Source organism: Sphaerodactylus townsendi, linkage group LG03 (genome assembly GCF_021028975.2).
Source record: "Sphaerodactylus townsendi isolate TG3544 linkage group LG03, MPM_Stown_v2.3, whole genome shotgun sequence".
Classification (NCBI taxonomy): domain Eukaryota; kingdom Metazoa; phylum Chordata; class Lepidosauria; order Squamata; family Sphaerodactylidae; genus Sphaerodactylus; species Sphaerodactylus townsendi.
In genome coordinates this window covers 100,920,342-100,948,319 of record NC_059427.1, presented here as the reverse complement: position 1 = coordinate 100,948,319, position 27,978 = coordinate 100,920,342, and the positions used below count along the sequence as shown (strand labels likewise).

General features: G+C 40.6%; 2 protein-coding genes across 3 annotated transcripts in view; one reads left to right on the top strand and one right to left on the bottom strand.

The window, feature by feature from the left end:
- The window catches only part of DOCK2 (dedicator of cytokinesis 2), a 341,484-nt gene that overhangs the window by 83,492 nt on the left and 230,014 nt on the right, over positions 1-27,978 (top strand). The window contains exon 13 of the mRNA XM_048488170.1: positions 2,229-2,324. Within this exon, the coding sequence (XP_048344127.1) occupies positions 2,229-2,324 (96 nt within the window). The remainder of the gene's footprint in view (positions 1-2,228; positions 2,325-27,978) is intronic.
- Positions 12,842-27,978, bottom strand: part of INSYN2B (inhibitory synaptic factor family member 2B) — a 115,264-nt gene continuing 100,127 nt past the window's right edge. Inside the window, exon 4 of one of the 2 annotated variants that reach the window (XM_048488172.1) lies at positions 12,842-17,900. In XM_048488172.1, coding sequence (XP_048344129.1) covers positions 17,720-17,900 — 181 coding nt within the window. In that variant the 3' untranslated portion in view covers positions 12,842-17,719. The remainder of the gene's footprint in view (positions 17,901-27,978) is intronic. The other variant, XM_048488173.1, reaches the window with a different exon arrangement.

The window sequence follows — 27,978 nt, the reverse complement described above, 5'->3', positions numbered from 1 at the left end:
GGGCTAGTTTGTGCAAGCATTAGGGCATGGAATATGTAAAGGCTGTGGGAGCCTATTTAAACAGTCTTAGCCTGGGGCTATGGAGGAGGTGGTTGGGCTACTCCTGTCTCAGAGCCAGCACAAAGACCAGAAGGGACAAGCAGGGAGTACCCTGACAGAGGAGGATCCACGTGAGGGCAACTCTCTCTCCTCCACATTTGAGACCTGAGGGACCTGGAGGGCCAAATCCCACCTCCAGCTGGTGGGATTGGCTGGTGAGTTCAGTTCTTCTCTTTTATCCTCCAGTACCCTGCTCAGTTACTTCAAACCACATATCTACAGCCAGCCATCCCTACAGCTGTACAGCATGTCCCTAACCTCTCACACAAGTAAAGCAAATATTATAAATCCCATTTTTAGTCTCTGTGAAGGGGCAGCAGCTGCGGCATAAAAGCATTCTCCTTTGACACCATAACACCGGCATCTACAATGACTGAAGTGATTTATTGCCTGTTAACAAACAGGTCTGATCTCTTAAGAAATATTGGGAGTTTTTACACATAGTAAATAATTCACTTTCAGCACACTTTCAGTGCTCTTCAATGATCTTTGCAAGTCGATTTTGCCATTTCACACAGTAAAATCCAGCAGCAAAATGGATTGAAACTAGACTGAAAGTGAAATGTTTAGCATGTGTGAAAGCACCCATTGAACCTAATGCTTTTTGTTTCTCTGACTTGGGCCAACTTGGATGCCTGCTTGATATAAAATACTAAATTTAGTATACACCTTTTCTCATGTGTTAAGCCCATTACAACTGGAACAATCTCATTGTGTTATTTATTGAGTGTCTCATACTATTTTATTGCATCTCTACATGAGAAAGGCAATAAATAAGATACCACAAAAATAGAAATCCTACACATGCTCTGACAAGGGTGTCTCAGTATAAATGCTGAAAGTGCTGCTTCTGGCATCAGTCCATGAGCAAGCAGTTGGATGGGTTCATATACAAGTAAGTGGTCCTTAAAGTATGTTTAACCCAAGCTGCATAGGGTTGAATTGGACCCACAAGTTAATTGGGAGCCAGTGTAGAGGAACAAGGGTGGAGTGTTGTGGTCCTTATGATTTGCTCCTTTTGTTATATTAGGGAAATCCTAATATGTCATTTCTTCCTTCTTGCGCCCATCATATATCTGTAAGGAAATGATCAGTTACCACAGTAAAGCCTTGAGCTTTCCTTCTGCTACAGGCCAGCTTGACTGAGGGGGAGGGAGGCTCTTACAGTTGGTAACATATGAGCAAATTTAGCAACATCCTCAGTGAAATCCTAAATGCCCTAAATTCCAAACATTCAAAAGAAATAAAATGCAAACATTAAAATGGCAAGGGTTACACCAGATGTTACTAGGGCATGTACCACAGTGGCAAGATTTTTTTTGGCCCAGGAGAGGCTATGAATGGCCACCACTCAAAGATGGTGAATGGCACCTCTGAGCAGTGCTGCAAATGGTTGTTAATCATGGCCAGGTACTATAGGGCTTTGGAGAATCTAAGAAATAGTTATTTAAGCTCCTATGTCTGTTCAATTGATTTGTGTTAGCAGTTGTATTACATCTTTTAAATTTAATTTTTATTAGTACTATTGATGTTAGTTGTGGTTTGCCACTTTGAATGAGCATATTGGCAAAGTTGCATAGCAATAATTTTAATGAATTAGTAATTTTAGAAGACCATGAATATCATAATTAATAGCAAGTAGGTACTAACATTTCAGTACATTTACCAGCATAATTAATTGGTACACTTCCTGGCTAATAGCACTTCAAACATTTGGTAATAGGATAGTGTTAACTATTTGACTGCCAGAGGAAAAACCCTCTGTAGACAAAATAGCATGTAAAGAGAGTAGGTTAAATCCTTCTTTCTGTACATAGTTAAGGGTAAATCCTTGACAGAATTCAACCTAGATTCACCTGCAGCAGTCCAAAATGCCCCCCCCCCCCCGCAAGAATAGCTCAAGGGGAACAAGAGATCCTCAGAAATACTTGAGAGGATCAGTGACCACTGCCTAAATCATTGCATAGTGGAAATTTAGGCAGGACCCAACCCCCAACTTTGAGGGTCAGTTTGCATTACCAATTGAGTTTGTCAGGTATTAAACTCAAATGTTAAAGATTAATTTTCCCTATGAAGTTTTGAATAGAATATCCTCTGTTTTATCAAAGGTAATTTTATTTGTTTTGCAGAACTCAACATACCAGCATATTCAAGAAATAATGGTCAACTTGCTACGCACCGTTAATAGGACTGTCATTAGAATGGGAAGAGATGACCCCTTAACTGTGAGTAATTAGTTTTGTAAATGTGTTTATTAATAAGATTTGTGCTTCAGCTTGTACCACAAAGTGTCAGTTAGGGCTGTTCATTCAGGTAAACCTGAGCCAACCCCCGTTCCCATCTTGGCTGTTTTCAGGAGACGGGGAGATCAGCCAACCCTCCTCAGCCATTTAAACAGCCTCGAATACCCAATGACTGAAAAAAGCTGAATAGTGATTTGGCTTTTTTTTTTTTGCTTGCTGGCTATTCATAAAGTCTAGTTTTCACAGCCCATAAAACATAAAAGAATTGATCCCAACCCCCACCCCAAATTTGAAGTCCAAACATGAGGCTGGTGATTGGCCTTCAAATTTTAACCCTTCCTTCTGATTTGGCTGGGTGGGCTTCTAGGTGGGCTCTGCAGGGCTGGAAAAAGTGCTTGTTCTTGATTGCTGCCCTGTGGTTTCCATGGCCAAATGAGGGAGGCATTTTTGAAGTGACAAATGGGAGAACTTGTGGAGCTCTCCTATCTGGCCAATGACTGCCATGTGTTTTGCAATTGCATTGCATTGCAGAGAAGACTGGTGCAGCATCCTAGAACCTTTAGACGAGGGAGGGTGAAAGTGGGGACAGAAAGTTACAGTGGCCAGTCGGGTTTCAGGTTAGGGATAACATTGTTCTTTAGCCAATCACAGAAGGTATCCATTTCTCTGGATTACTGTCAAAAAAATTTTGTGCTTGGTCAAAGAGGCCTCGTTCCAGCAGATCCCATTCTGATCTGGACAGAGGTTTTAGAAAGTTCATAGCAAAGCTTGGCTTTGGTTTCTGATCTTTCCTGTGAGTTTCTGGTGCTTCAGCTGCTTGGATTACTACCTGCATGTGTTGGATTTTTGCTGCCTGCCTGTCACTTGGAGGAGAAGACATTGAATGGTTTGGAATAACTAGTTTATTTTCTAAATAATTTCATTTATTTTATTTTTGGGTGGACTGTGTACTTGGAACACCTTTTCCATTGGGCCTATTGGTGAGTTGTGGGGAGGGGCAGGGTCTAGGGACTAGTGATGCTTAAAGAGCTTGATTTGGTTTCTCATTTTTGTTTAAAGTTGTTATAGGATTTTCTGTATTTTAAGGTGTTGTTTTTATTGAGTGCTTCTGATGGGTTCTTTTTTTCTGAGCTATTTTTTTGTATTATTTTTTAAGGGAGCTTTCTTTTATCCCTCCTTACTCTTGCCTTCTGGTGTAGGACAGGACAGGTCAGAAATCCTTCTGAGGACTGAGGGACTGTTTGGCTGTATTCCATTGTTTGTTAGTGAGGTTCTTTCAGTGTCTTCAAGTGTGATGGGTTGGTTGCGGCGATCTTTTTGTATTTTGTTGCCCTTGGGTTGGCTCTGATTTTTACACAAGTTTTACATTTGGGTTTGTGTGTGTTTGTTTTCTCAACCCGGAGCCAGAAAATTTTGGCTTTTAATAAGAAAGCCAAAAAGACCCCATTTACCAATATGGGCATTTGGGGGCGGGTTTGGACTTTGCTGAAAAATTTTGTGTTCAGAAAACTCGAATCTGAAAAAAAAGAAAAAAATTGCATATTCCTAGTGTTAGTGTACAATGCCCAGCAAGCAGACAAAAAACATTCCAGAATTTGAAGGGCTGCTGCTTTGAGACCGGAGCCCATCTTCTGCAGGTGAGCAGGCAGAAGGAGTGACAACTATGAAGGAAGGGAAAGGAGTTTGTTAGCCATCTTGAGTCTCCTTACAGGAGAGAAAGATGGGGTATAAATCCAAACTCTTCTTCTTAGCCTGATCATGCCCATTGCCACATTCTGCAACACCTTATAGACTAAAAAGATTTTATTCTAGCATAAACTTCCATGGACCAGAGCTCACCTTTTCAGATGTGATGCAGTTGCACTTCACTAGGCAGACCTTTTGTATGTGGGCAATATGAAAAAACAAACAGTGGGGTAAAGAGATGTGAAATGTAGGAAGTACTAGATTCTAAGCACGGAAACACCCATAAGAGTTGTTCGGGGGGGGGGGGGGGCGGGGGGGCTGAGTGTGCCAGGTTTTCCTGAGATATTTAACTCCCCCTTTGTATTGCAGGATAATTTTGATACTTAGATCAGCAACAGATGGTCCTATAAGACGGAAATAGTCTCCCATGGATTTCTGAATAATGTAGTTTTTAGTGTTAGTGTCTATTTATTCTTTTACATAAGGACTATTCAATTTCTCCTATTTAGAGAGCACTGTTGTCACACTTTGACATATATTACCAGAAGAAAATGGATAAGTCCAAGATAGAAAAGCTTATAGTAGTAGGCCATGCAGCCTGAGTTTTTGTGGGAACAGAGCTGGCATTTTAATTTGTGTAGGATCTTGTTCCAAGGTTTGCGTCTGTTAGGTGACCCACTGACTTCTTGGACAGTTTCTGTCAGATGTCATGCAGATGGAAACAATATCACTGGATCTAAGCAACTGTTTATGTTGTCGTTTTTTGCCAAAAATCTTTGCCTTCCTCGAATTTTGATCGAATTTTATTTTCATATTTATTCTGCTTTAAATATGAATATTAATCTTTATTATGTAGTTAATATTGTAAACTTTATATATACACTATATTATATTATGGTTATGGTTGAGGCAGCTATGGTTATGGTTGAGGTAGCTGTGATTTACCTCAGTCAATTGACCTCCCTCTTCATTTCCATTTTGTCTCAACTCTTTACCCTTCTTTTTCTGGTACATTTGATACATGCTGTTACAGTAAAACTTTAGTGTATTGAATGTGGAATGTTTTAGTCACCATCTATTGTTCAATTAATTGATTTTAACATATGGTTTAAATGTGTTTATTGTATATATTATATGTTGGAAGCTGCCCTGAGCCCATAAATAGAAGGGCAACATATAAATTGAATAAACACGAATATTACTACTAGTAGTAAAATATTTTAAAGAGATCATAGTGCAGTGGTGGCGAACCTATGGCACTCCAGATGTTCATGGACTACAGTCCCATCAGCCCCTGCCAATTGGCCATGCTGGCAGGGGCTGATGGGAATTGTAGTCCATGAACATCTGGTGTGCCATAGGTTCACCACCACAGTCATAGTGTCTGTCCTTGGTGGTTGAAAGAGCCATCAAGTCGCAGGTGACACGGCATTTCTGTAGGGTATTCAAGTCAAATGACTTTTGGTGGTGGTTTGCCATTGCCTGCCTCTGTGTAGTGACCCTTGATTTTCTTTGTGGGCTCCCATCCAAATACTGGCCAACCATTTCAAGATCTGGCAAGATTGTGCTAGCCTGGCTACCCAGGCCAGGGCAAATGTCTCTTCTGGAAACAAAACAAGTCAGGATCAGTTTAACAAGAAAGGTGAGGATAAAACTTTAAAATAATCTATAAGAGGTCCACACATGGCATTCTGTGAGACTTTCTTATTCTGCTATTAATACAAAAGTTGAACAATGTTATTTGAAATACAAATGGCATTTTTCACTTCTTTATCAAGGAGTTTACAGATGAATAAACAACAAAATGATTGAAGATAGGGCAATTTTTAATAGCAACAACAAATGACCAGACTGTCAAACTTTTAAAAATTGAAGCTGCAGGGTGTGGCACTGACCTAGAAATAATGTGGTAGCAATCGGGTGAGGGTTCTTACCTGGCTGCTTCTGCCCCATTGACAGTGGCGTAGCAATAATGGGGTGGGGGATTCTGCCCCGGGCACATGCCATTGGGGTCCCATGAGGGCACAAATTGCCCACACACCCTTTCCCCTTCCCCCCCGCCTTGCCCCACCAGTCAGGCCCCAGCAGCCGGAGCAGGCTGTTTTTTCAGCCGGCTACTGGCTGAAATAAAGTAAGTGGGTGGGGGGCAGAGCTTCGTGGGTGGGGGTATCTGCAGGGGGCAGGGCTTATGAGGGCAGGGAGTGGGTGCCATTTTGCCCCAGACACCATTTCCCCACCCCTACACCCCTGCCCGTCGGCATAATGACCAGGGCCAGGTTGAGCCTCCTTCTGTGGCAACTTCTCACAGTGGAGTAGCCTCCTCAGGTGGGGAGCCAGAGTGTAGTGCAAATGTGTTTGTGTTGTGCCTACCCCTCCTGTTTTTAAGGCCCTTGGTCTTGTTGTTGGTGTGGCAGACCCTCCCTCCTTGTGTCCATTGCTTTAGGTTATGTTTTATCTGTCATAATTTTAGGCAGTTTTGATACTAGGGTAGATCTATTTGCATGGAGGCTGCACCTGTGTGCCTGCCTCCATGTTTTTTTGGGGGAGGCTGTAAATAGTCTTGGGGATTGAGTCCTACTATGGATGCCCAGCTTTGGGGCTGTTGCATAGCTCCACTGCTGGAGAGTAAAGGTACAACTTAGAGGTTTGTAATTGCATGGAACTACTGGCTTGCCATTCCAGGTTTCCCCTCAACATTTGGCTGAGGATACATTTCATGGCCAACACCCAACAGCATAGTTGGCCTATGCCTGAACCTGTGTCCTATGCCTAATCAATGCTCCATCTTTTGTAATCAATAAAGCTGTGGCCTTCTCAATTCATTTCTTGTTTTATTGCATCTTTCCTCTCACCCTTATTGCCATTATGATGCTGTCCTTGGAACACAAATGCTCTCCAGTTTTTTCACTGCATGTCTTGATGTACTTTGTGGTCTGCTGTCAGAACACCACATACAAAAAATGATCTGCATGGTAATGTGAAGGACAATATGGTATCAGGCTGCCAATTTGGTTGCAAGTGTAAACAATCCCAAACTGTTGTACTACAAACAGAATGTTAATTCTTGGAACATTATTTGTTACATTTGAGACTTGTTTGTGTTCAGATTTTTTCTTAATTCTGTTTACATACCTCATGTGTTTATTTTGGGCTATCTATTGTGTCCATGGCTACCAGACTATCACTTTTGTCTAGTGGCATCATAATGATACCAGCTTGATTCCAACTGAGTTAATGTATGCTTTTCATTGTGTATTTGTGTGATATTTCAAGTAGTGCTTAACATATATTATTAACATCAAGCATGAACATTTCTGGGATAAGGGTTGTTGAATGGAAATCATCCATTGGATAATTGTATGCTGTAAAATGATTACACAATGCTTAAGCTTTTTAGATGGTCATCAAATCTCTTGAACATTGTCCCATTAGTATTTTTAAAATCCCATTTAAACTATCACAATGTTGTCCTAATAAGTTTTAGATACCACCTCTGAAAGCTGGTTGTGAAACAAATGTGTTATCTAGGCTGCCGTTTAGGAAGGTGCCCTGAGAAATTATCCTAATTGTTTCCAGTTCTTAAATGAGGCTTAAACTACCACTTACTTTAGTAGTCTGTAGCCTACAGGTAACCTAGCGGGAAACTTAAACAAAGCAAATGAGGTTTTTGGCTTTTGATGTACTGGAGATACACTTGTGCTAGCCAGTAACATTTTTATTGATTAGAAATTTTTGGGGACTTGATTGTGAGGCTGTTTTAAACAATCCCACAATACCCTCAGTCTGACCACAAGTTAATTTCTCCAGTAATTTGTGGAATGTGGTCTTAGGAGTTCCTTTTTTGCATTAAGAAATGATGAAGTCACTGAAGCATGGGTGAGGGGGAGCTTCAAAGTTTATTTCTCAAGAACTGTGTGTTTAACTTCTTTGGCATCTTCTGCTTACTGGTAGAATTGGACTCTGGAGAAGCAAATGATGGGAGATGCTGCCTCAGGAGAATTATAATGCTTCTTTGCTACAATTTGATGACAGAAGTAGCTGCCTCTGCTTTAAAATCTGCCAGACTAAAAACTAGGGTCTTTTTATAGAATATTTTCAGGTCTTGCTGACTTTTGAGGGGAAGTGTCTGCCTTTATATCTAATTTTCATGTCATATTCTGTGATGTGGTTGCTTTCTGAAATCATTGTGTTACAGATATTGTGTTCCTCTAACGGTCTGCTTTTCTAGGCCAAATATACTTGTTTAAGGATGTCGCTATTCATTTGTAGTTATAAATTGTTGGAGCTATTTTCTAAAGTTTCACACTAGGATCTGGGAGTCTGTGGACTGAAACTCTCTGCCCTGTAAGCTTGTTGTATGACCTTGGGGCAGTCACTCTCTTTCAGCCTACTTCTAAGCTTGCTAGAATAAAATGGGGAAGGGGGGGGGACTAAATTATAAGTTGCTTTGGGTCCCCATTGGAGTGAAAAGTGGTGTGAAGTTTCTCCCCCACTGGCCTTCAGGCACAGTCCTCAGGCCTCAAATAGGAAAGGGGGGTGTCCAAAGATTTTATATTTAAAAAACATTTATTAGCTATCTTTCTCCTTGTCAGGAACATTTGCTCCTAATAGCTGACTCTGACCAGCAGCCTAGCTGAAGCATTCTTCACTAGCTGCAGCTTCAGAACATGCTTCAAAGTTAGCCCCAAGTAGGGGTGAGCAAAACAACAACTATTATTACTTTTTGGGTTTGGGTTTAATAGACCCTGAAATTTTTTAACAGCTGATATTCCAGGGAAAGGATGCACTTGATGCATCAACCATAGCTATCAAATGCACACAGCAGCCACCTTCAGGACTTCCAAGATGTGAACCAGGTTTTTCAAGGGGAGTATAATCCCATCCAAGATATGGAAGATCTGAAATTCCTGGTCTACCTTTCTACTACCCCAGAGAACCTCTGCAAGTTTCATCTTGTTCACCTTCATCCATCCCATTGCTGATTCCAACTACCAGTTCAGGACAATAATAGCATTCTCAAAATTAGTGGAAATTAATGGGCATCATCCATATATTGGTGACATTGCAGCACAAACCTCCTGATGACTTCTTCCATTTGCTGTAAATAGCATGGGAAGAAGATTCCCTCCCTTGCTGGCCACCCCTACCCTTACTCCCCTTGCATGCCACCCCTCCCCCTCCCCCTTGGTAGGGTGGATGGCCCATGGCCTGATGCTGGGCCCCTTCCCCTTCCCTCCCTTGCATGCCACCCCTCACTCCCTCCCCTTACTCTCCTTGCATGCTAGGGTCTCCCTGGATCAGCAGAGCCTCTTCCAACCGGATCAGACCTCAGGCTACGATCCTTCCAAATTCCACTACCAAAGATCCTTTCAATCATCTATTAATGGGATCTTTGGCCTCTGTGGCAAGTGACTCCACAGGTCAATGGTCCTATTGCAGAGCAGGAATCTCCCAACAATATCTTTTAAAACCAACCCCCAATAGGACTGAAACTACTGTAACACGGTGCCCCTTAGTCTCAGTGCTGAGTCGCAGCTCAGTAAGATACTATGGTCAAGAATATCAATGACTTCTGAGAGATGCATGGTCACATTCCCTCTGTCTAGGTCTTCATAAAGATTATTAACTGAGTTGACCAAAGCAATCTGTATTCCAACTCCTAGCCTGAAACCACATTGAAATGGGTCCAGAAAATCAATTTCTTCTACGAACCCTTTGATCTGAGAGATCACAACCCACTTTAGCACCTTGCCAAAGAATGGAAGATTGGAGACTGACTGAAAGTTCTTGAACACTGTAGGGCTTAGGGATTTCCCCCCCAAAACAGTCTAACTATTGCCTCCTTGAGTATGAATGGTATTACCCTTACATTCAAGGAAGTAGTTACTACTCTCCTAACTCACTTAGCTAGCCTTTTATCAGCCAGGAAGAGTAAGGGACAAGAACACAGGCAGGAAGAGTAAGGGACAAGAACACAGCTGGTAGGTTTCACCTATTCAAGAATCTTTCCAAATTGTCAGGATCCACAAGCTGAAAAGTATTCATATAAATAAGAAAAGCAGATGCCAAAGAAACATTATCTGTACAAGCATTCATACTGGAATCTAACCAGCACCACCTTGATCCTCACTCTCTTTCTTGAAGCTATGTTCCTCCAAAGTATGGCACACTCCTCCTTTCTGCTCCACTCTAGCCTGGTTGAGGAGCCACCATTTTTGCTTCCTGCCCACCCAGCCAATCAGCTGCAGTCCCAACCCTGGCCTTGTCCCTATCAGTTGAGCCACTATCTGGGCTAAGGATTGGAGTACCACTTCTCGCAATCTCCTGCACCATTCTTGTTGGCTCTCATTTTTCTCTTTATGGCCAGTTAATGGGTGCCCTTCAACCAAGCTTTCCGTGACTGGCTCCTCCCAGGTCCTTGCATCACTGGGCTCCTCCATGCTCACCAGTTGGTCCAATGTCTGTGAGACTTGCTCTTCCCCAGCATTGTCTTTGTTGTCCTGGTTACAGGAGATGATCCCAGCAGCCAACACTCAAGATGCTTGTGCTCAGAAGAAGGTGGTGAGGCCCATGCCCAGTTGCTACAGCTACTTTCCACCCAAGATCCCAACCTGGCAAGTCTTTCCCAATTGATGGTGGCTGCCAAGATATGATGCTGGTAGGTGGGTCCTGATGGACTCCTGCAGCATTTGGGAAGTCTCTGACCTTGTTGCAAGGCCTTCAGAAGTCCCCTACTTTGCCATAGGCTGAATATGACTGCTGGCTATGAACAAGTGGGATATAAATATTTAAATATATAAAAGACTTCCTCTGTGCCCATACAGTGCTGATGTATTAACAAAGCAGCACTGGGTGATCTTTTAAACAAGGTTATCTTTTATATTCAATGATGCTTGCGGATATAGTTAAAATATGAATATATGCATTCATGTATCTCCTGCAATGTAAGTGTGTGTTTGTAAAGTACCCTCAGGTCACAACTGATTTATGGCAACCCCTCACGGGATTTTCAAGGCAAGCGATGAGTAGAGGTGATTTGCCATTGTCTGTCTCAGTGTAGCAATTCTGGACTTCCTTGGTTGTCTCTCATCCAAGTACTGTCTCCCATCCAAGTACTAACTACTTAGCTTCTGAGATCTGACAAGATTGGGCTAGCCTGGCCCATCTGGACTATTAATTTAAAAAGCAGCTTTAAGCTGGTAAAATCTCTCATGACATTTACCTTTACCCTGGGTGGCAGTTGTCCATTCATGTGGTTCTCATATTCCTTATGCTTATCTACACATTACTGTTCTGTCTCCAGAGTTAATAATCATATCAATATGTATGCTTGATCATACTTAGCCTTATGTTATCCACATATGACCTGGAGTATTAGAACTGATTGAGCCCCAATGGGAAGGAGCAAATCCATGAAATTTGCAAGTTCTGTGACATTTTAAAAAATAAATTGTTTTGATAGGGGGACAATTATCATGAAACTGAAAGGATCTGAAAAGCAAGGAAATTAATAAGGAACCCTATTGTGTTAATTTTTGTTGCTTTATTCTGATGGTAATTGGGTCTTAACTACTGACAGATAAACTCAGCTGAACAGTAGGATTCTTCTTATTTTGTGTATTGAAATGCCATAAGATATCCAGTAATTTGCAATGTATCTAGGGGAAAATATACCCCTGCTGCTTATCAGATTTTGGAAAGTAATCAGAGTTAAGAATCTGCAAGTATAACTCGCTGAGACTTAATGATAGTGGGTTAAGAGAGAAATTAATTGTAGACAGAAAATTTAAGCATACCTTGACAATGTGACATCAGCTATAGGATACTTTTGGAGACTTTGTAGGGAATGTGCCTACTTCCTGGTTTGGGGCTTCTATTTCCAAAATGGAATATGACACAAGATGCAGACCTCATTGCAACATACTCGATTGAAGCGTTGGCATTTGTGTCATTTCAAGAGGCTGAACCACTGCTACCCATTTTTTAAAAGACGATTAGCATGCACAAGAGGGAAGTCTCCTGGCCCCATTATCCCAGAATCCCACAGGCAACAACCAGAAGGTATAGTGGAGCTATGTACAGTTAAGACAATACCAGAGGCATAGCTGCCCAGCACCCTCCTACTCCCGCCCCCCTCAGCAAAGGGTGGGGGATTTAGCTAATTAACTGATTTTAAAAATGTTTTAGAATGCTAAGACTTTGGGAGGACCAATTTATTTCTCAGTGGTGACTGCTAACATCAAGTATGAGATTAAAAGCTTGCTTTTATAAAATCTTTAGTTGTCCTGTTGAACCATGTCAGTTACTAAATCCAAATTTATGCATGCTGTTTTGTTTTAGCATTAGTAATGTCATGATTTCTGAGCAGGTCTTTCTGTTCCTAAAAGGAGACATTTTAGGGGGGTTTTTTTTTCTTGCTGCTGCTTCATATATTCATGAAAACAGAAAGGAAACATGATTAAAACAAGTCTTCATGAAAACAGCTATATCCAGATGGTGATTTAACTGTTTGTGAAAGACAGACAGATCAAAATATGACAGATATCTATCAACAGGTGGCCATATTGAACTGATAATCTGGTTTACTATATGAGGATTTGCTGTGCTATAGCATGAGGGGAGTGTTTGGAAACAGGTCTGAAGCACTGAAACAGAAAGGTATGCAATATTTCCATTCTAGGGCTAAATCAGGTTTTGTAAAATCTGCCTTAGAACTGGTGGAAATGCTGAATAGGTAGACTGTAAAGGAAAACAACTGTTAAGTAGTTTATGCTCTGTATTTCCAAATACTGTAAATATTAAAATCTTGAGTCTTAAGACAGAAAAAATATGTCAATTTATTGCAAAAGATATTATGCCAGTAAAATAATCTAAAAATATACAAAACATTATATTTGATTAGTACATTTAATCAGTAAAGTAATTTGTATTGGAACCTGCTTATTTATCAAGACTTGTGACTACAGATAAGAGAAATATGTATCGGCTGTACTCTGGTAGTACATAAACTTTCATCAAGGTTACTGGAGTCAGCAACCCTCCAATGCAATCCCCCACCCCTCTTCTGACCTCAGCAAAATTCATTTGCAAGTTTGCTATGCCCAGAGGATGGAGGGTTGCAGTGGGAAGGGACTCTTTTCTCATCTGTCCATGAAGCACTGAAGACTGAAGAGGCAGAGAATGATTTGTGACCAACTTTGTGCCCAGTGGAGCCCACCAATCTATGTGGCTATTATTCCACATGAACCTTACAATCCTGGAAATCAAGTTTCTTGGACTTGGAAGGGAAAGCTGGAAAGCGCTCTATCAGAACCTTCTGCAGACAGATTTCTGAATCCATCTGATGTTAGTGGAAGATTAAATGCTTCGCTCTTACAACTTGATTCCAAAAAATTAAATTTCCACTGTAGAGCAGTATAATTTCAAGTACAGGAGTTTCAAAATACATAAGATGTGCTATACAATATTTTACAAACATTATCACCTGTTTATGCTTTTATTTGTAGCAGCTCTAGTTATATTCACTGTATATAACTAGTATAAACAATGGAAAACTATGACTGTGTCACATGTTGACACATGTATCATTAATTTGGAAATCATCTGGAATGTAATCCAGTGGTGATTGTAATGTATCATAATTCTCACCCCTACCTTGTTAGTGGACAGATTTTAAACATATAGTTGTAAGTACTATAATTCTGAATGCTGAAAGGTGAAATTACATTTCTCCATTTGTTATGTTATATCAAAAACGATGGGGCATATTATTTTATAGATGAACACCATCCTTTCTCTGATATCAATGCCTTCTTATGGTTAGATAAGGCATACAGACCCACATGAAGTCCATCAGAATATTTAGGATGCATGCCTTGCTTGTGAACTTCTAAGAAAACTCTTGCTGATGTTATCTATACTCTTAATCCTTGCCCTTTAATGCACACTAAACGGACTGTGAACAGTGCCCACTTATTATGAAGGAGGGAAAGCTTGGATTCCCTTGTTCCCTGCCTTCTTGAACCAAGCAATAGTTTAAAAGGTGTGGACATCTGGTATGGCCTGTGTCCATGAACCTTCTTCAGCTTGAATCTGATGCAGCTCATACCATCTCTCATATAGCAGTAGGTGCTAATGTATACTTTGTAACCAGTGCAACAACTTTATGAACAAGCAGATCCCAATTCAGCAAAGTGACCCAGATGCAAAGACCTGCCTCTACATGTAAATTATCTCTGCTGGACTAGGATGTTTGTGTTCACATTCATAGGATTTCCAGAGTATGTGAACTGATACCTCAGGCATATCAGCAACTTCAGTATGCATCACCTTGAATGTAGGTGAAATTTTTTTCAGCTCTTGGCTCAAACATTAAAGTGTTTCTACAAAGGGTGGGAGGGGTGAAGACTAGAAAAAACATGCTGTATTGGAAAGGATGATGTAGAAAAATATACCAAAACTCTTAATAGTAACTGACAATATGCTGGCATCTAACAATATATATTACATGACACTGTAATACAAGGATGGGTAACTTGAGGCACATCAGTAACAGGAATCTGATGGCTACAGGTAGCTTGCATATTAATGTAACTTCCACATCATTTAAAATGTTGCTGTCAAGTTATAGCTGACAGGCATGCTGAATTATTGTGGAATTTAGTTTTAAAAGCTTGGCATGGTCTAAGAAATATGTTTTAGGGGGGAAAGGTGTGTATCTGCCTTATTTCTGTTAATTATGTTAGCATTATTTAGACTTCTGTAACTATGCAAACAATGAACCATTCTCTGCTGGCTCTTAACGGGATGCCCGCTTTATCAAGAACACCGCAGTGTTCCAAGCCATTATTATGTCTGTGGCATCCTTTTGCACTTCACACAGAAGAAATCAGCAGATGTTTTGTCTGCAGACTCACATGGAACAGATCACTTATGTTGTTTGAAGAAGCTATTGAAAAATGCTTCAGTGTTGTGACAACTCTGCATTGGGGCTATAATACTTGTTCACTGCTCCTTACATGAATGACTCCAAAAATTGAGAAAAGCTTCCCTTTATGAGAACTGACTTACAATGCAATTCTATACAGATTCAGGTTTACTGAAGTCCATTTACTTCAATGTTAGTGAGAGGCTATAAAAAATTCTGGCTTTTCTTGTCACATTGACTTACCCGTTTCAATTCTGTGTATATTACTCATCCTTCTGGTGAGGGAACATAACTTTTAAGTTTTGTTTAGTTAAATATGAGTAGACATTTTCAGAATTTGTAATGTTTTCTTGTTGAAGGCTAGTAGTAATAGTGCAAACAAAAAAAGAGAATCATGATTAAGATGCAGTCTAATATCATGGTTGTTTTGTAGAACTATCTTCCCTCTAATAAAATGATTAAAGCATCACTGGAAAAAATGATCTATCTCACTGATGATAAGGTTTCGCAACCTTTAATGCAGTTTTATATGTAAACGTGTGCTGGCTACTAGTTTTTTTTAAGGGGTACATTATTATTAGATACACTTTGGTACAATCAAAGCAGTGATCCTAGAAAACAGTTTGTCAGAGAAATGTGAATATAATTTGGTAGCTTCTAAAAATCTGAATCAAACATGACTTGATAATTTCTGCTAAAATTATATTCATCTGCAAGAGCTGCCAAGTAAGGATATCTTAGTGACATGTCTCAGATTTAATACCAGCCCCTAGTTTTCATTGAAGAAAGAGCCTGGGAGAAACTCCACACAACTGCTCCTCTCCCTTCTTTCTCCTTTTATATACAGGGAGATAATTAGATATTTGAATGCTATGAACTTCATCATGAACATGACTGCCAGGCAAACTTATCTTGCCTTCAAATAAAGTTAATCTTAGACAGATGCAAGGCATGATCCTGACTGGATCAAATTAATGGTTATTGTTGAAGTTATTTATTTAGAGAATGTATATGCCACCTCTCCAAAGCCTGCTGGAGGTAGCTCACAAGTAGAAATAATCTTTTTAAAACAAAAATTATCGTTATTAAAACAAAATTATAAAAAACAAGGTGTGATTCAGTGTTTAAAAACGAGGTGCCATTATTACATCGTTATGTTGTTTCTACCACTGGGCAATAATTCTAGTGGTGTAGTGTGATAGCACTAAAATTGAGTATTAAATATGGAAGTATACTATTAGCAAACAGTGGGGGAAGCAGATTCTTGTTCATAAAAAAAACAAACACCAGAAGCACACAGAGACACCTAAATAGTGAGGCCCCTTCTGAACATGCAGAATACTGTACTTTCAATCCACTTTCACAATTGTTTGCAAATGGATTTTGCTATTCTGCACAGTAAAATCGAGCTGCAAAGTGGATTGAAAGTGCATTATTCTGCATGTGAAGAAGGGGCCTTAGTCTTAGTTCATACCGCTTCTGTCCTTTAACTATGTTCTATTTAAATTTGAGGCAGTGGTAGTTGGGTAGGGGAGAGGCTGCTGCTCTGAGAAAACATTGTAAAAGGTTTCCCCTCTGTATGCTGATAGAAGTATTCCTCCATAATGTTTGTTTCAGTTTGATAATATTTGTGATGTTACACCATGCCACCAGAAATATTGTTTAATAATAGAAATACTGCAATTGTGTAATAGTGGCAATTTCAAGTTGTTGGTTTTTTAAAATTGTGATTCTGGCAGGCTGTTTAGATGAACGATGCCAGTTGGCTTTATACTTTAAAACACGTGTGAGGATACAGTATAATAATGCTAAACAGACACATCAGTTCACCTAGCAACTGACCCCTTGCTTGTGACACGCAAGATGTGAGCCCAACTTGTAAGTACTTGAGCATCACTAATTAGATCCTTTTGAGTTTGTGGCAAACTATAGTTTGCTATTGCATCAGAACTAGCAAACCATAGTTTTTGCTCACCATGCAAACCAGAATCCCAAACAAAAATTTATTCTTAATTAGCTCACTATGCAAAAGAGGAGGAGGGCTTGCTTAAGCAAACACAAAGCTGTTCCCAGGCTGATTGTCTTAGTTGCTAAACAAGTAGTCTACACACTGCTTGTGTTGACTAAACATGTAGGGAAGGACAGCAGGCACATGTACTGGCTCTGCCCCTCCCCCACCCACTTCCATGTAATTTCCAGGTTATCTTCTTAATACAAATGCATAAAAGAAGTGCCCTCAAATAAGTTGATTATGGATGCTGCTTTCTGAGTATTGCAGATCATGGGCGGGGGGCAGTATGTGCAGTGAGCAGGCATGAGCACATTGATCCTATATCCTGCTTCTGTATGATCACTGGCTTGTGAACACAGTACTGGCATGTTTGTGCCCATTCTCCCTTGCCAGATGTTCAGTTAACATGCAAAGAGGTCATGTGTACAGTTTGACTGGTTTGCTGTTGCATCTGAACCAACTCAGTGAAATAAAAACTAATATTCCATTCCTAGCTTGATCCAGTAATTTTTAGAACAATTTATTCAGAAAGATTATTTAATAAATAATTTTAAAATATCAGGAAGTTCAAAGTAGGAAGTTCAAAGGATGAAAAACATTGGGAAAAATGTATTGCTGGATTTCTTTTCCTTGTTGGGACAGTCTTGAGTTTTGAGCCTGAGCTTTATAGTCATTAAAAATATCCAGCGTCTTGACGACTAACACCTTTTCCCTTTCCATATGAAGTGTTTTAGCGTTCTATGCCCAGTTTTTTCAAATCCACCAGAAGCATTTCTTTTTCTTTGTCTTTCTTCTCTGTTCTGACTTCTCAGGGGTTGGGTGGTCAGATGGTTGTCTTTGTAGAGACACTACAGGAGGACTTTGTTCCACTTCATCCAGTGTTTTCAGAACTTGGTGAAACCTGCCTTCTTGCTGTCTGAAGTCATGTTCTACACTAAATAATAAAAATGGAAGATGACATTAGTGAGTTTGACAGAATAATGATATTTGATACTTTGTTTTAAAAGTTGCCATTCTCACTGCAGAAATGGAAAGTTGAGATACTTCACCAGGTATGTTGGACTGGAAACAAAAAAAAATCTCTTTCCACATTTTAAGAAGAGTTTTGGCCCAAGCTTGTTTGTTTGTGCTGAAGAGAGACTCTCAAAAAGAATGCCAAATCAAATGATCACAACTGGAGGTCAAGCTTACACAAAATGTTTCGTTTTGATAACTGCTCATGCAAAGTATTTCATTTTTTAAATTTCTTAACTATTTGGTTTGAACACCTGTGGTTATGAGTGCAACCTTAAACAGATTCTATCATTCAAAGTCCTGTGACATCACTATAAAGCTGCAAGTTGCAAACAAACAAATGATTATATAGCAAACATTGCTTAAAATTCCAAAGTAATTTATTCAACAGTTACATCTTAGACACCTGAGAGCTTTTTTTTTTTAAACTGAACTGGAAAAGTAGTCACAATATTTTTGTAAAATACTTTTGTGAGGCAGATTCCGCATGAGCCAAAAACAGCAGTGTGAAAACCATTTTACACTGTTTTCACACCGTTTTCACACCAGTGTTTTTGGCCCATGCAGAATCCGCCTGAGTCTCTAGCCTTTACCATGAATGCTGTTACTCTATGACAGCGATTCCCAACCAGGGTTCTGTGGTACCCTGGGGTGCCATGAGCATGTCCCAGGGGTACCGCAGCAACGCTACTGGCCCCCCTCACTTTTGTGGTGTCTCCTGCCGGTGCCAGCAAGGACATGGAGCTGGCCCAGGAGGCAGGGCCTGCTGCAAGGTCAGCAGCCACTTCCTGCCCCCCCCCCCCCAGTGCTTCCCTTCACCCTGGGAGGGGAAGGTGGGGGGTGGCAAGCAGGGGCACTGGGAGGGGATGGGGGATGGCAAGGGTACCATGAGATATGAAGAGTGAGGTCAAGGGTACTGTGACATTGAAAAGGTTGGGAAACACTGCTCTATGAGCTTGGCCTAAAATTGCATGCTTCAAGTTGGCCAAAGCCTGTGAGCAAAGAGTGCTATTTATTTTCCTAAAGTCAAGTTGCAGCAGACTTCTGGGAGCCCCATATGGTTTTCAAGAGATGTTCAGAAGTGTCTGTGTTAGGAACTCTAATATTCCTTGGTTGTTCCATATCCAAATATTGACCAAGGTTGACCCTGCTTAGCTTCTGAGATCTGAGTAAACTCTATGTAGGACTGCTCTTAAATGCAAAGCAGAAACTACATCTGGTCCAGAATGCAGCAGCCTGACTACTGTCAGTGACCAGCTGTTGGAAACACATGTTGCCCATTTTGAAACAGCTGCATTGACTGCCAGCTTATTTTCAAGTTCAATTAAAGTTGAAGGTTATGACCTTTAAAGCCCTTCACAACATGAAAGCCATATTTATGAAGCACCATTTTTCCATATAACCCTGTGTGTCAACTACTGTGATCGGGTAGCCACATGTTGGATCTCCCATAATGTAGAGTTGTGAGTCTGGCATCAACCAGAACCCAAACCTTTTCAATCATGACTCCAGCTCTGTGAAATGGGCTCCCTGAGCAGGTAAGAGGAGCCCCCTCCTTGGATATTTTCAGGAATTGTTACAAGGACTTTTCCTCAGAACTTTTGCAAAGGTCTGAATGGCAGGAATCTTTCAAGGAATAGGGAAGAGATTTGGTGTTTGCTATTGTATTTTGGTTTCAACTGAAAAAATTTTTACTAGTTACTTTTGTAAACTACCATGAACCACAAGGAAATGTGGATTATAAATGTTCTAATAAGTAAGTGGCCACTTGTATCATGTGAAGACAAGCTTATAATTTTAAAGTAACATCATGTCTGACTATAGTTTAAACTGTCTGGAAATAGGTAACTTGTCCAAAATCAAGACTGCATATGTGACAAAAATTAATTCAGTTTTACAATTATACCAGTAACCATAGGTACAGGCAAAGAGGTATTCTTACAAGGCAGCATATCTACTGCCTAATATGTTGAAACAGAGACCACACAACCCCAGGTACTTCAGCAGCTCACAGCATCTCTGTTTGTTCCTTAGTTGGTGCTATAATCTCTACTGCTCTTCACACACAAATAGCTGCTCATCTTCCTTTAGCGATGGGAAGAGACACCTTTTCCAAATACTGGCAGATACTTGGATAGAACCTTTTCCAAACAATTATTCAGTTTATTGTCGAAGGCTTTCATGGCTGGAATCACTGAGGTGCTGTGTGATTTCCGGGCTGTATGGCCGTGTTCTAGCAGTATCCTCTCCTCACGTTTTGCCTGCATCTGTGGCTGGCATCTTCAGAGGATCTCCTCTGAAAATGCCAGCCACAGATGCAGGCGAAACGTCAGGAGAGAATGCTGCTAAAACACGGCCATTCATCCCGGAAACCACACAGCACCCCAATTTTTCAGTTGTTAAGAAAGATTGCTCTGACCTGAATTGCTCAGGACAGTCCAATCTAGTCAGATCTCAGAAGCTAAACGGGGTCAACCTTGGTCAGTATTTGGATAGGAAACAAACAAGGAATATCAGAGTTCCTAACATAGACACCTCTGAACATCTCTTGAAAACCACATGGTGTTGCCATAAATCTGCTGCAACATGACGTTCGGGAAAAAAAGAATTACCATTCTTTGCTCATGGGTTTGCAATTGAGGCATGCAATTGAGGCATGCAATTTTAGGCCAAGCTCATAGAGTAACAGCATTCATGGTAAAGACTAGAGACTCACAAAAGTATTTTACGTAAAAATTGTGACTACTCCTTTTGCAGTTCATTTTTGAAAAGCCCAAAAATGTAACTGTTAAATAAATTACTTTGAAATTTTAAGCAGGTGTTTACTATATAATTATTTGTTTGTTTGCAACTTTCAGCTTTACAGTGATGTCATAGGACTTAAAGTGATAGAATCAGTTTAAGGTTGTACTCATAATTAGATTAACCACAGCTGTTTAAATCAAATAAGTAAGAAATTAAAAAAATGCATGCGCAGTTATTAAAATGAAACATTTTGTATAAGCTTGACAGTAGTCAGACTGCTGCATTCTGGACCAGCTGTAGTTTCTCGGTTGCATTTAAGAGCAGTCCCATATAGAATCACATTAATCCTGTTATGAGGTTACAGAAGCCTGAATGAGTGTGGCCAGATCAGGTGAGCCTAGATAATGTGAAAGTTGGGGAACCAGGTGCACCTGATAGAAGACACTCCAGCCACCAAGCTAACCTGCTTTTCAAAGAAAACATGAGGCAATAAAATCTATTGGTTTCCACTGCAATACTATTACAGGGTTGTTTTCCTATTGTGCTATATACTGAGAGGTGTAATATTATGGATATACTTTGTAATCCCTACTAATTGAATGTATTAATATACTTTGTAATCCCTATGAGTTTCCTGCTACTTATAAGTGACTGAAATGTCCATATATATCCTGATCCGTATTTCTTCTCAATTTCCTTCAGCCTTTCTTCTTGTGGTTCAGTTGCTTTTACCCAGTGACTGTTCTATATTGCTTATGAAGCACTGTTAAAATGACTTACATTCTTAGTAAGGAGAGCTGCAAGATTCAATCCATAGATTAATCAATTAAAGCTTCAGCTATTAATTGGTAGGAGCCAATTTTAATTGCTGAGGGCAAATTTTAATCAATGGAACCATGATTTAAAGGCATGTTTGTTTATTTTTGAAAGTATATTGGCTATGGTATGTTGCTGTTAACTGAGCATGAAAAAAGAAAATGTGAGAAATGACTTTCATTTTAATACTGAATGGGAGTGCTTGGTTAATTAAATTATAAGCTGTTTTATACTTCCTTTAATAAAAGTCACATAACACTTTTTATTAGGACCATGAAGCAATGTGCAAGCTTTTAAGTTCTCCAGATCTCCTCATCGGAGTGGATGTTTAAAGTGCAGGGCAGAAGTGGGGGTGGGGGCAGGATGTTTCAGCCATTAGTCTTTCAAAGTGATTGTTGTATGAGGTTCTGTTTACATTCATATTTATCTACCTTTAACAATTCAAAGTTTGGTGGGATTCAAATAATTTAACAACCGGTTCCAAACTCTCATGCAGCCCCCCTGGGTCTTTTGGGCAAGGGGGGGTACTCCCCGCAGATTCACCCCTGAGAAGGAACTCTCTCCCGAGCAGTGTCTCCCCCCAAAAGAAACGAGTGTTAACAAATCCACATTTTTATGAATGGGAGGAAAATCTCCCACTGGCAGTCAATGGCCTCATCCCAACCATGTCAAAATTCAAGTGCCCCCTCCCCTGCTCTGACTGCTTCACACTGCAGAGTCCACGTAGACAGAAACATTATGCAAGTTTGTGTTGAAAAACACACCAGAATTCACTCTGTCCAGAGTCCGGTGGACTTTTCTGTGTTAGAGCAGAGCTGAACCCTACTTAGGCCATGAAAATCCTATGCAAAGGTTGCATAAGAATGTGATGAATTCTGTGGAGTGGGACTATTTGTGGTCATTTCACCATTGCTTTCCACATGTTCATTGGAACCCACAGAAGAACCTCCATGCGCAGCTGTCATGCAACAGCCTAATACCTGCGGGTCAGTCTTCATTACTCTGACTGGCATTTGCTCTCCAGGGTCTCAGATTTCCATCTCTCACTTCACCCCCTGACTGATCCTTGAAACTGGATCTCTGCAGTGAACTGGGGCCCTCATTATTCCAAGATTCCTCGTCATGTAGAGAGCCTTCTGCAAGTATGCTTGTAGCTGATATATGCATGGTTTAGAGAAGGAACTAACAGAGGAGGTCATATATGTAGCTTTCATCCACAATTTCCCTTTCATCCACTCTACCAATATTCAATAAAGGAGCTAAAATATATATATATTTAATGCTGCTATATTTCATCTAAAGAAAAATGTTAATCCAGTAACTTAAAAAAAAACAAATTAGGGACAAACAAGATCTCAGAAGCATACATCAAGCAAGCCTAGTGAAGAGTTCTTGGCAACTCAGAAACTTGTTCAATGTTTTGTGAGGTTTTAATTATTCTTAATTAAAAGGTACGATCCTACTGGTCTAGAATCTAGCGTCAAATGCCTAAAAATAATACCTAACAGGACTTGGTTCTGAATAGACATATTTAGAATCACAGTAAAGGTAAAAGTGTCATCTCAGCTATGAGATCCAATTCCAGATTAACTGGAGTATGGAATTCTATTTTTTAATTTACTTACATCCATCCAAAGGTGCAATAGTGCTAGATTGTAGTATTCTGGAACAGGGATATGTAGCAAAGCTGTAATAATACACACCATCTATTAGGTACCAAAAATGGTGATTCAGACGATTAAGACCCACTTGAAAGTTTATTGCATAAAGCTTTCACAGGAAGGAAACAGCCTTTGACCTACACAATTAACCACTTGTTTTATCGCTGTGCTGGGAGGAGTCTGGGGGTTAGCTTGGGCTTCTGCCCCACGTGTGGAGGCCACCTGGCTGGCTGGGGGCCGAGGAGAGGACTCCTGTGCTGGCAGGAGTCTGGGGACTGGCTGGGGCTTTCCCCCCATGCTCGAAGGCCACTTGGAGTTCTCATACAGGAGTCCTCGTCTCGGCCCCCGCCAGCCGGGTGGCCTCCGTGCACGGGGAGGAATCTGCAACCCCCAGCCAACGGCGCCACCGTGCCATGCCTGGGCTTTCCACCCCACCGGGAGGCTTATGCCTGGCTGCCCACTGGCCTAGGCCTGGTGTGGTGGCACCCTTGGCTGGGGGCTGGCTGGGGGCTGAGGTGAGGACTCCTGTGATGGCCTCTGCATGCAGGGAGAAAACTCCAGCCAGTCTCCAACCAAGGGCACCACCTGGTGAGGCAGAGCTTTAGGCTGCCATGGTACCTAGCCACCAATGAGGGTGCTAGCTTGGGAGGGGAAAGACCAAGCTCAGCAACAGGACAAGGAGATATGGAAAGAGCCGCCAGGATGCCCCCAGACATGTGACACCTGGGAAAAATGACCTGGCTTGCCCCACCCTAGTTATGCACCTGCTCACAGGACAGGTATTTCTCTGGGAGTGAGCCAAATGTATTATAGATGCTTGAAGAAAAACTGGAAAAATAATCTCACAGTCACCAGTTAGTCTCCTAAATCTCTTTGAATTTCCCATCCTGAAGTTGGGAGTCATAATGGGATTGTTCCCTTCCTTGTTGTGCTTGTGGGAAAAGCTCATTGGATCAAGATAATCCATTACAGTTCTGATAGCACGTGTTCATGAGGCCCCTCAGGAACTTTTCAGGACTACATGTGATTGTTGGGGACAGATGAGGGCAAGGGGGCATCACCTCTGCTAAACTTTTTGCATTTGCATTTCTTAGGAATTTCTGGTGTAAGGGTGAAGTGAATCTCTAATTAAATGCAGAAGAAGTGAAATCTCATTGAGTTAGAAGACAATATTCTGGACTCTCACCTTGATGACAATCCAAATTTACTTTTAATCTGTAGTGTAAATCCATCCAATTTATCATGTTTGTGTTTGCATTTTTTTTTCATCTTAAGTAGTGACCTTTTCCATGAATATGTCTACCAATATAGTTTGAAACCAGCTGAATATGAACACACACACACAGAATACAATTTCCTCAGGAAAAAAAACATGCTGAAGTGAATTTCTCAGCTTTGCATTTAGCATCCTTAACAGTTCGTGCTTGCTGCCCCTCTGATGCTTAGATAATTAGAAGGCAAATTCTCCCTTATGTTTATAGTAAGCATAATTGCAAGTCTTAAGGGTGTATTCTTTCCCCTCTCATTAATGTGATTCAAGAGAAAACTATACTCCATTTTTGTTTCTATGGAAACATTGGCCCTAGTAATTTCAAAGTGGTATACAGAGAATTTAGCTGGATGAATCATGTTAACATAAGTTGGAGTTAAATAATGCTGGGTATGTTACATGATTATGGTGAGGTTTTGAGTCCTGTTGGAATACCACAGCATATTAAATGTTCTGAAACACAACTCTTGCTGGCCAGACCCTCATTTTCTCAGACCATCTTCAATGGTGCCTATGTTTTAGGTTAATGAATAACCACTGTCATTGTTGCTTGTAAGAATTTAAAAGTGACCGAGGTTGCTCCATAGCCTAGAGTTTAATGATTAGAAACATCAATGGTAAATATAAATGTCTTGATATAAAAATCAATTAAAATTACAAGGCATCTCACATATGATGAAAATACCCTACTTCTTGGGTTTTTTGTGCCATATAATTTTTTGTGTGCAATAAAATGAACTACAGAGCACTAACTTTTTCGTAACTAGGGGTGCAAAAGTTCAATGGGGCTCTTGCTTTTTTAAAAAACAAAGTTGTCATTGAAGCAAAAATGATTGATCAGGAGAAAATAATCGAGTGCTCTCCCCATCCTCACATTTAGGTTCTGTTCTCAACAGCCTGTGAGTCCCTTAAAGCAGACCTGAGTAGGAATGCTGCAATTTACATCTATGTATCTGGAGATCTTCTTTTTGTCTTGGCTTCTTTGTTCTGAGAAGGGCTCTTGCCTGAGCTGAGAAAGCAGCGGCCATTTCCTAGGGCTAGGCCGTGTACTCAGCCAAGTGTTGTGAGCTCTTCGCAAATTCGCGTTTTGTCTCCTTTTATTTGTTATTCCTTGCTTATCTGGTGCGGTGTCAAAAAGTTCTTGTGATTGTTCTGTTGTTAATAAATACTTCCTTTTCAAACCTTACATTTGGTGGACAGTTCTCTGTGCCACGTATGCCCCACTGACTTGGACACGCTATTTGATTAGGAAACTGAGGCAGAGGCCTTGCAACAGGTAGAGGAAGCTGGGAAATCCTGGTCTTTCCCAGTGGGCAGTCCTAAAAGGATCAGGTGGTGGCAGCATACCCTGAGAGAAAGATAGCCCTCTCCAGGGAAAAGTTGGTAACCCATGGGAGAGTGCAAAGTGCGAAATAGGGCCTGCCGGCCATAAGCAAGCTTGTTTTGCTATAAGTGTCATAGGACTTAAAATGCTTTCAAAACGATTTATTACTGCTGTGAATGTTTTATTACCCTCCACTCATTCCTTTACATTTCTCCCAAGCATTGCCAAAAATAATAGCCAATTTGGATTAATATCAAACCTGCCTAAATAAGCCACAATACAAGCAAGCCTGAATTTCCATCTCTTCCTCTGAATGCCTATTTCACACTTGTATCTACAAGAACTCCAAGCACTGCAGATTCATCCTCTAATTGCTAAGGGTGCAGCCCAAAGTAACCCCTGGATGATCCAAAAGTTCTTCTCAGAGAGAGAGAGAGAGAGAGAGAGAGAGAGAGAGCAGGCGAGGAGGACGTCGACGTCGAGAGAGAGAGCAGGTGAGGAGGATGACATCGATGACGAGCAAGGGAGGAGGAGGAGGATGGGGGTGCGATTGGGCAGAAGAGGGGGCGTGGCATAATCACGTGATTTTGTGCCCCCCACGTGACTCCCACAGGGATCAACCAGGTCATTTGTCCCCGGATGTCCCCGTGGGAGCTTCACCACTGGCAGGATAGTCCAATTCTAGAGTGGGACAGTAGAACCGCATCATCTGCATATAATAATATGGGAACGTGGGAGGGGCCTAGTCTTAAACTGTGACCATGAACTTCAGGAAGTGCCAACAGTAAATCATATAAAAATATGTTGAACAAGAGGGGCGCTAAAATACATCCCTGTTTAACACCATGGTAATAAGTAACTTCAGTTTATTGGGATTTGTGTCAGTGTAGTGATACTAAATGCAAAAATGTAAGATGAAAGTTAACAGAAATTTGTGTATTTCCAAAATTAATTCATGAAAGCCTAACACTAGTTTGCAGGATTCATCCGTGAACATTTTAAGCACAAAAATAAGGATCATGGAGTAAGCAATGCTACAAAAATTATGTCTTGGAGTTAGTTGTAATTCTCTTAAACATAGAATTGTTTTTATGAGACACATATTACAATTGAAATTGCACACTAAAAATATGATGGGACATGGAGGAGCCAAGTGTTAATTATTTTGATTGGAAGATTTGTGACAAGCTAACTGATGAGATTCCTTGACAGAAATAGCAACCTTGGGCATGTATTGGCCTGTCATGTAAGTGAAAGAACACACCTGAGGCCTGTTCAGCCAGTTAAAGGTCAGGTGAAGACAAAAATAGGACTAATGACTGAAAACAGCAAGTTGGGATGAGGAAACCCTAACATAACTTGTTTAAAAACGCACCATGTGGTTTGGACCTCAGTCTCTATTTTTAAAGGGCAGGGCAGATAAAAGAAGCAGAAGCACTAGGGCAGGGGTCTGCAACCTGCAGCTCTCCAGTTGTTCATAGACTACAAATCCAATCAGCCAATTGGCCATGCTGGCAGGGGCTGATGGGATTTGTAGTCCATGAACATCTGGAGAGCCGCAGGTTGCAGACCCCTGCACTAGAGCTTAATGTTCATGAGGTCACAGACAGAGAGACTGGGGCAATTGTAGGAATTGGGAGTTGAGGAAGTCTGAGGAAAACAGGGAAAAAGTATAACTGATATAAGTCTGTACTGTCTGTAAATTAGAATAAGAAAAAATAATGCTAGTGAAAGCAGGAATACTGTGTGAAATGCAAGCTGTTTATATAGCAAAGGAAAGAACAGCATCTGAGAATATGTAATCAGAGATCTGGAAGGTATCTAATAACCACCAACCACAGAGTAAAAGAAGTTCAGCATAGTAAATTGCACCTCCTGCATCAAGACATGCAGGAATATTTGCTGTAGCCTTTGAAAGGCTGAGTATCTCTGACATGCAAGTGTGGCATAAGGGTGCTTAATACATAAATGGCATCAAGTACAAAATGTAGAATTGTTATCCAGAACAATCTGAAGGAGACATTTCGGGACCTATTATGATAATACGTTGGAGATCTATGATTGTATCTTTTAGTATATTCTTAAATATAAATGCAGAATTGGAGATGAGGGGTGATGGAATTATTTTAATATTTTTATTCCCATTAGGGAAACTGGCAATTATAATATGTCTTCTTATCTG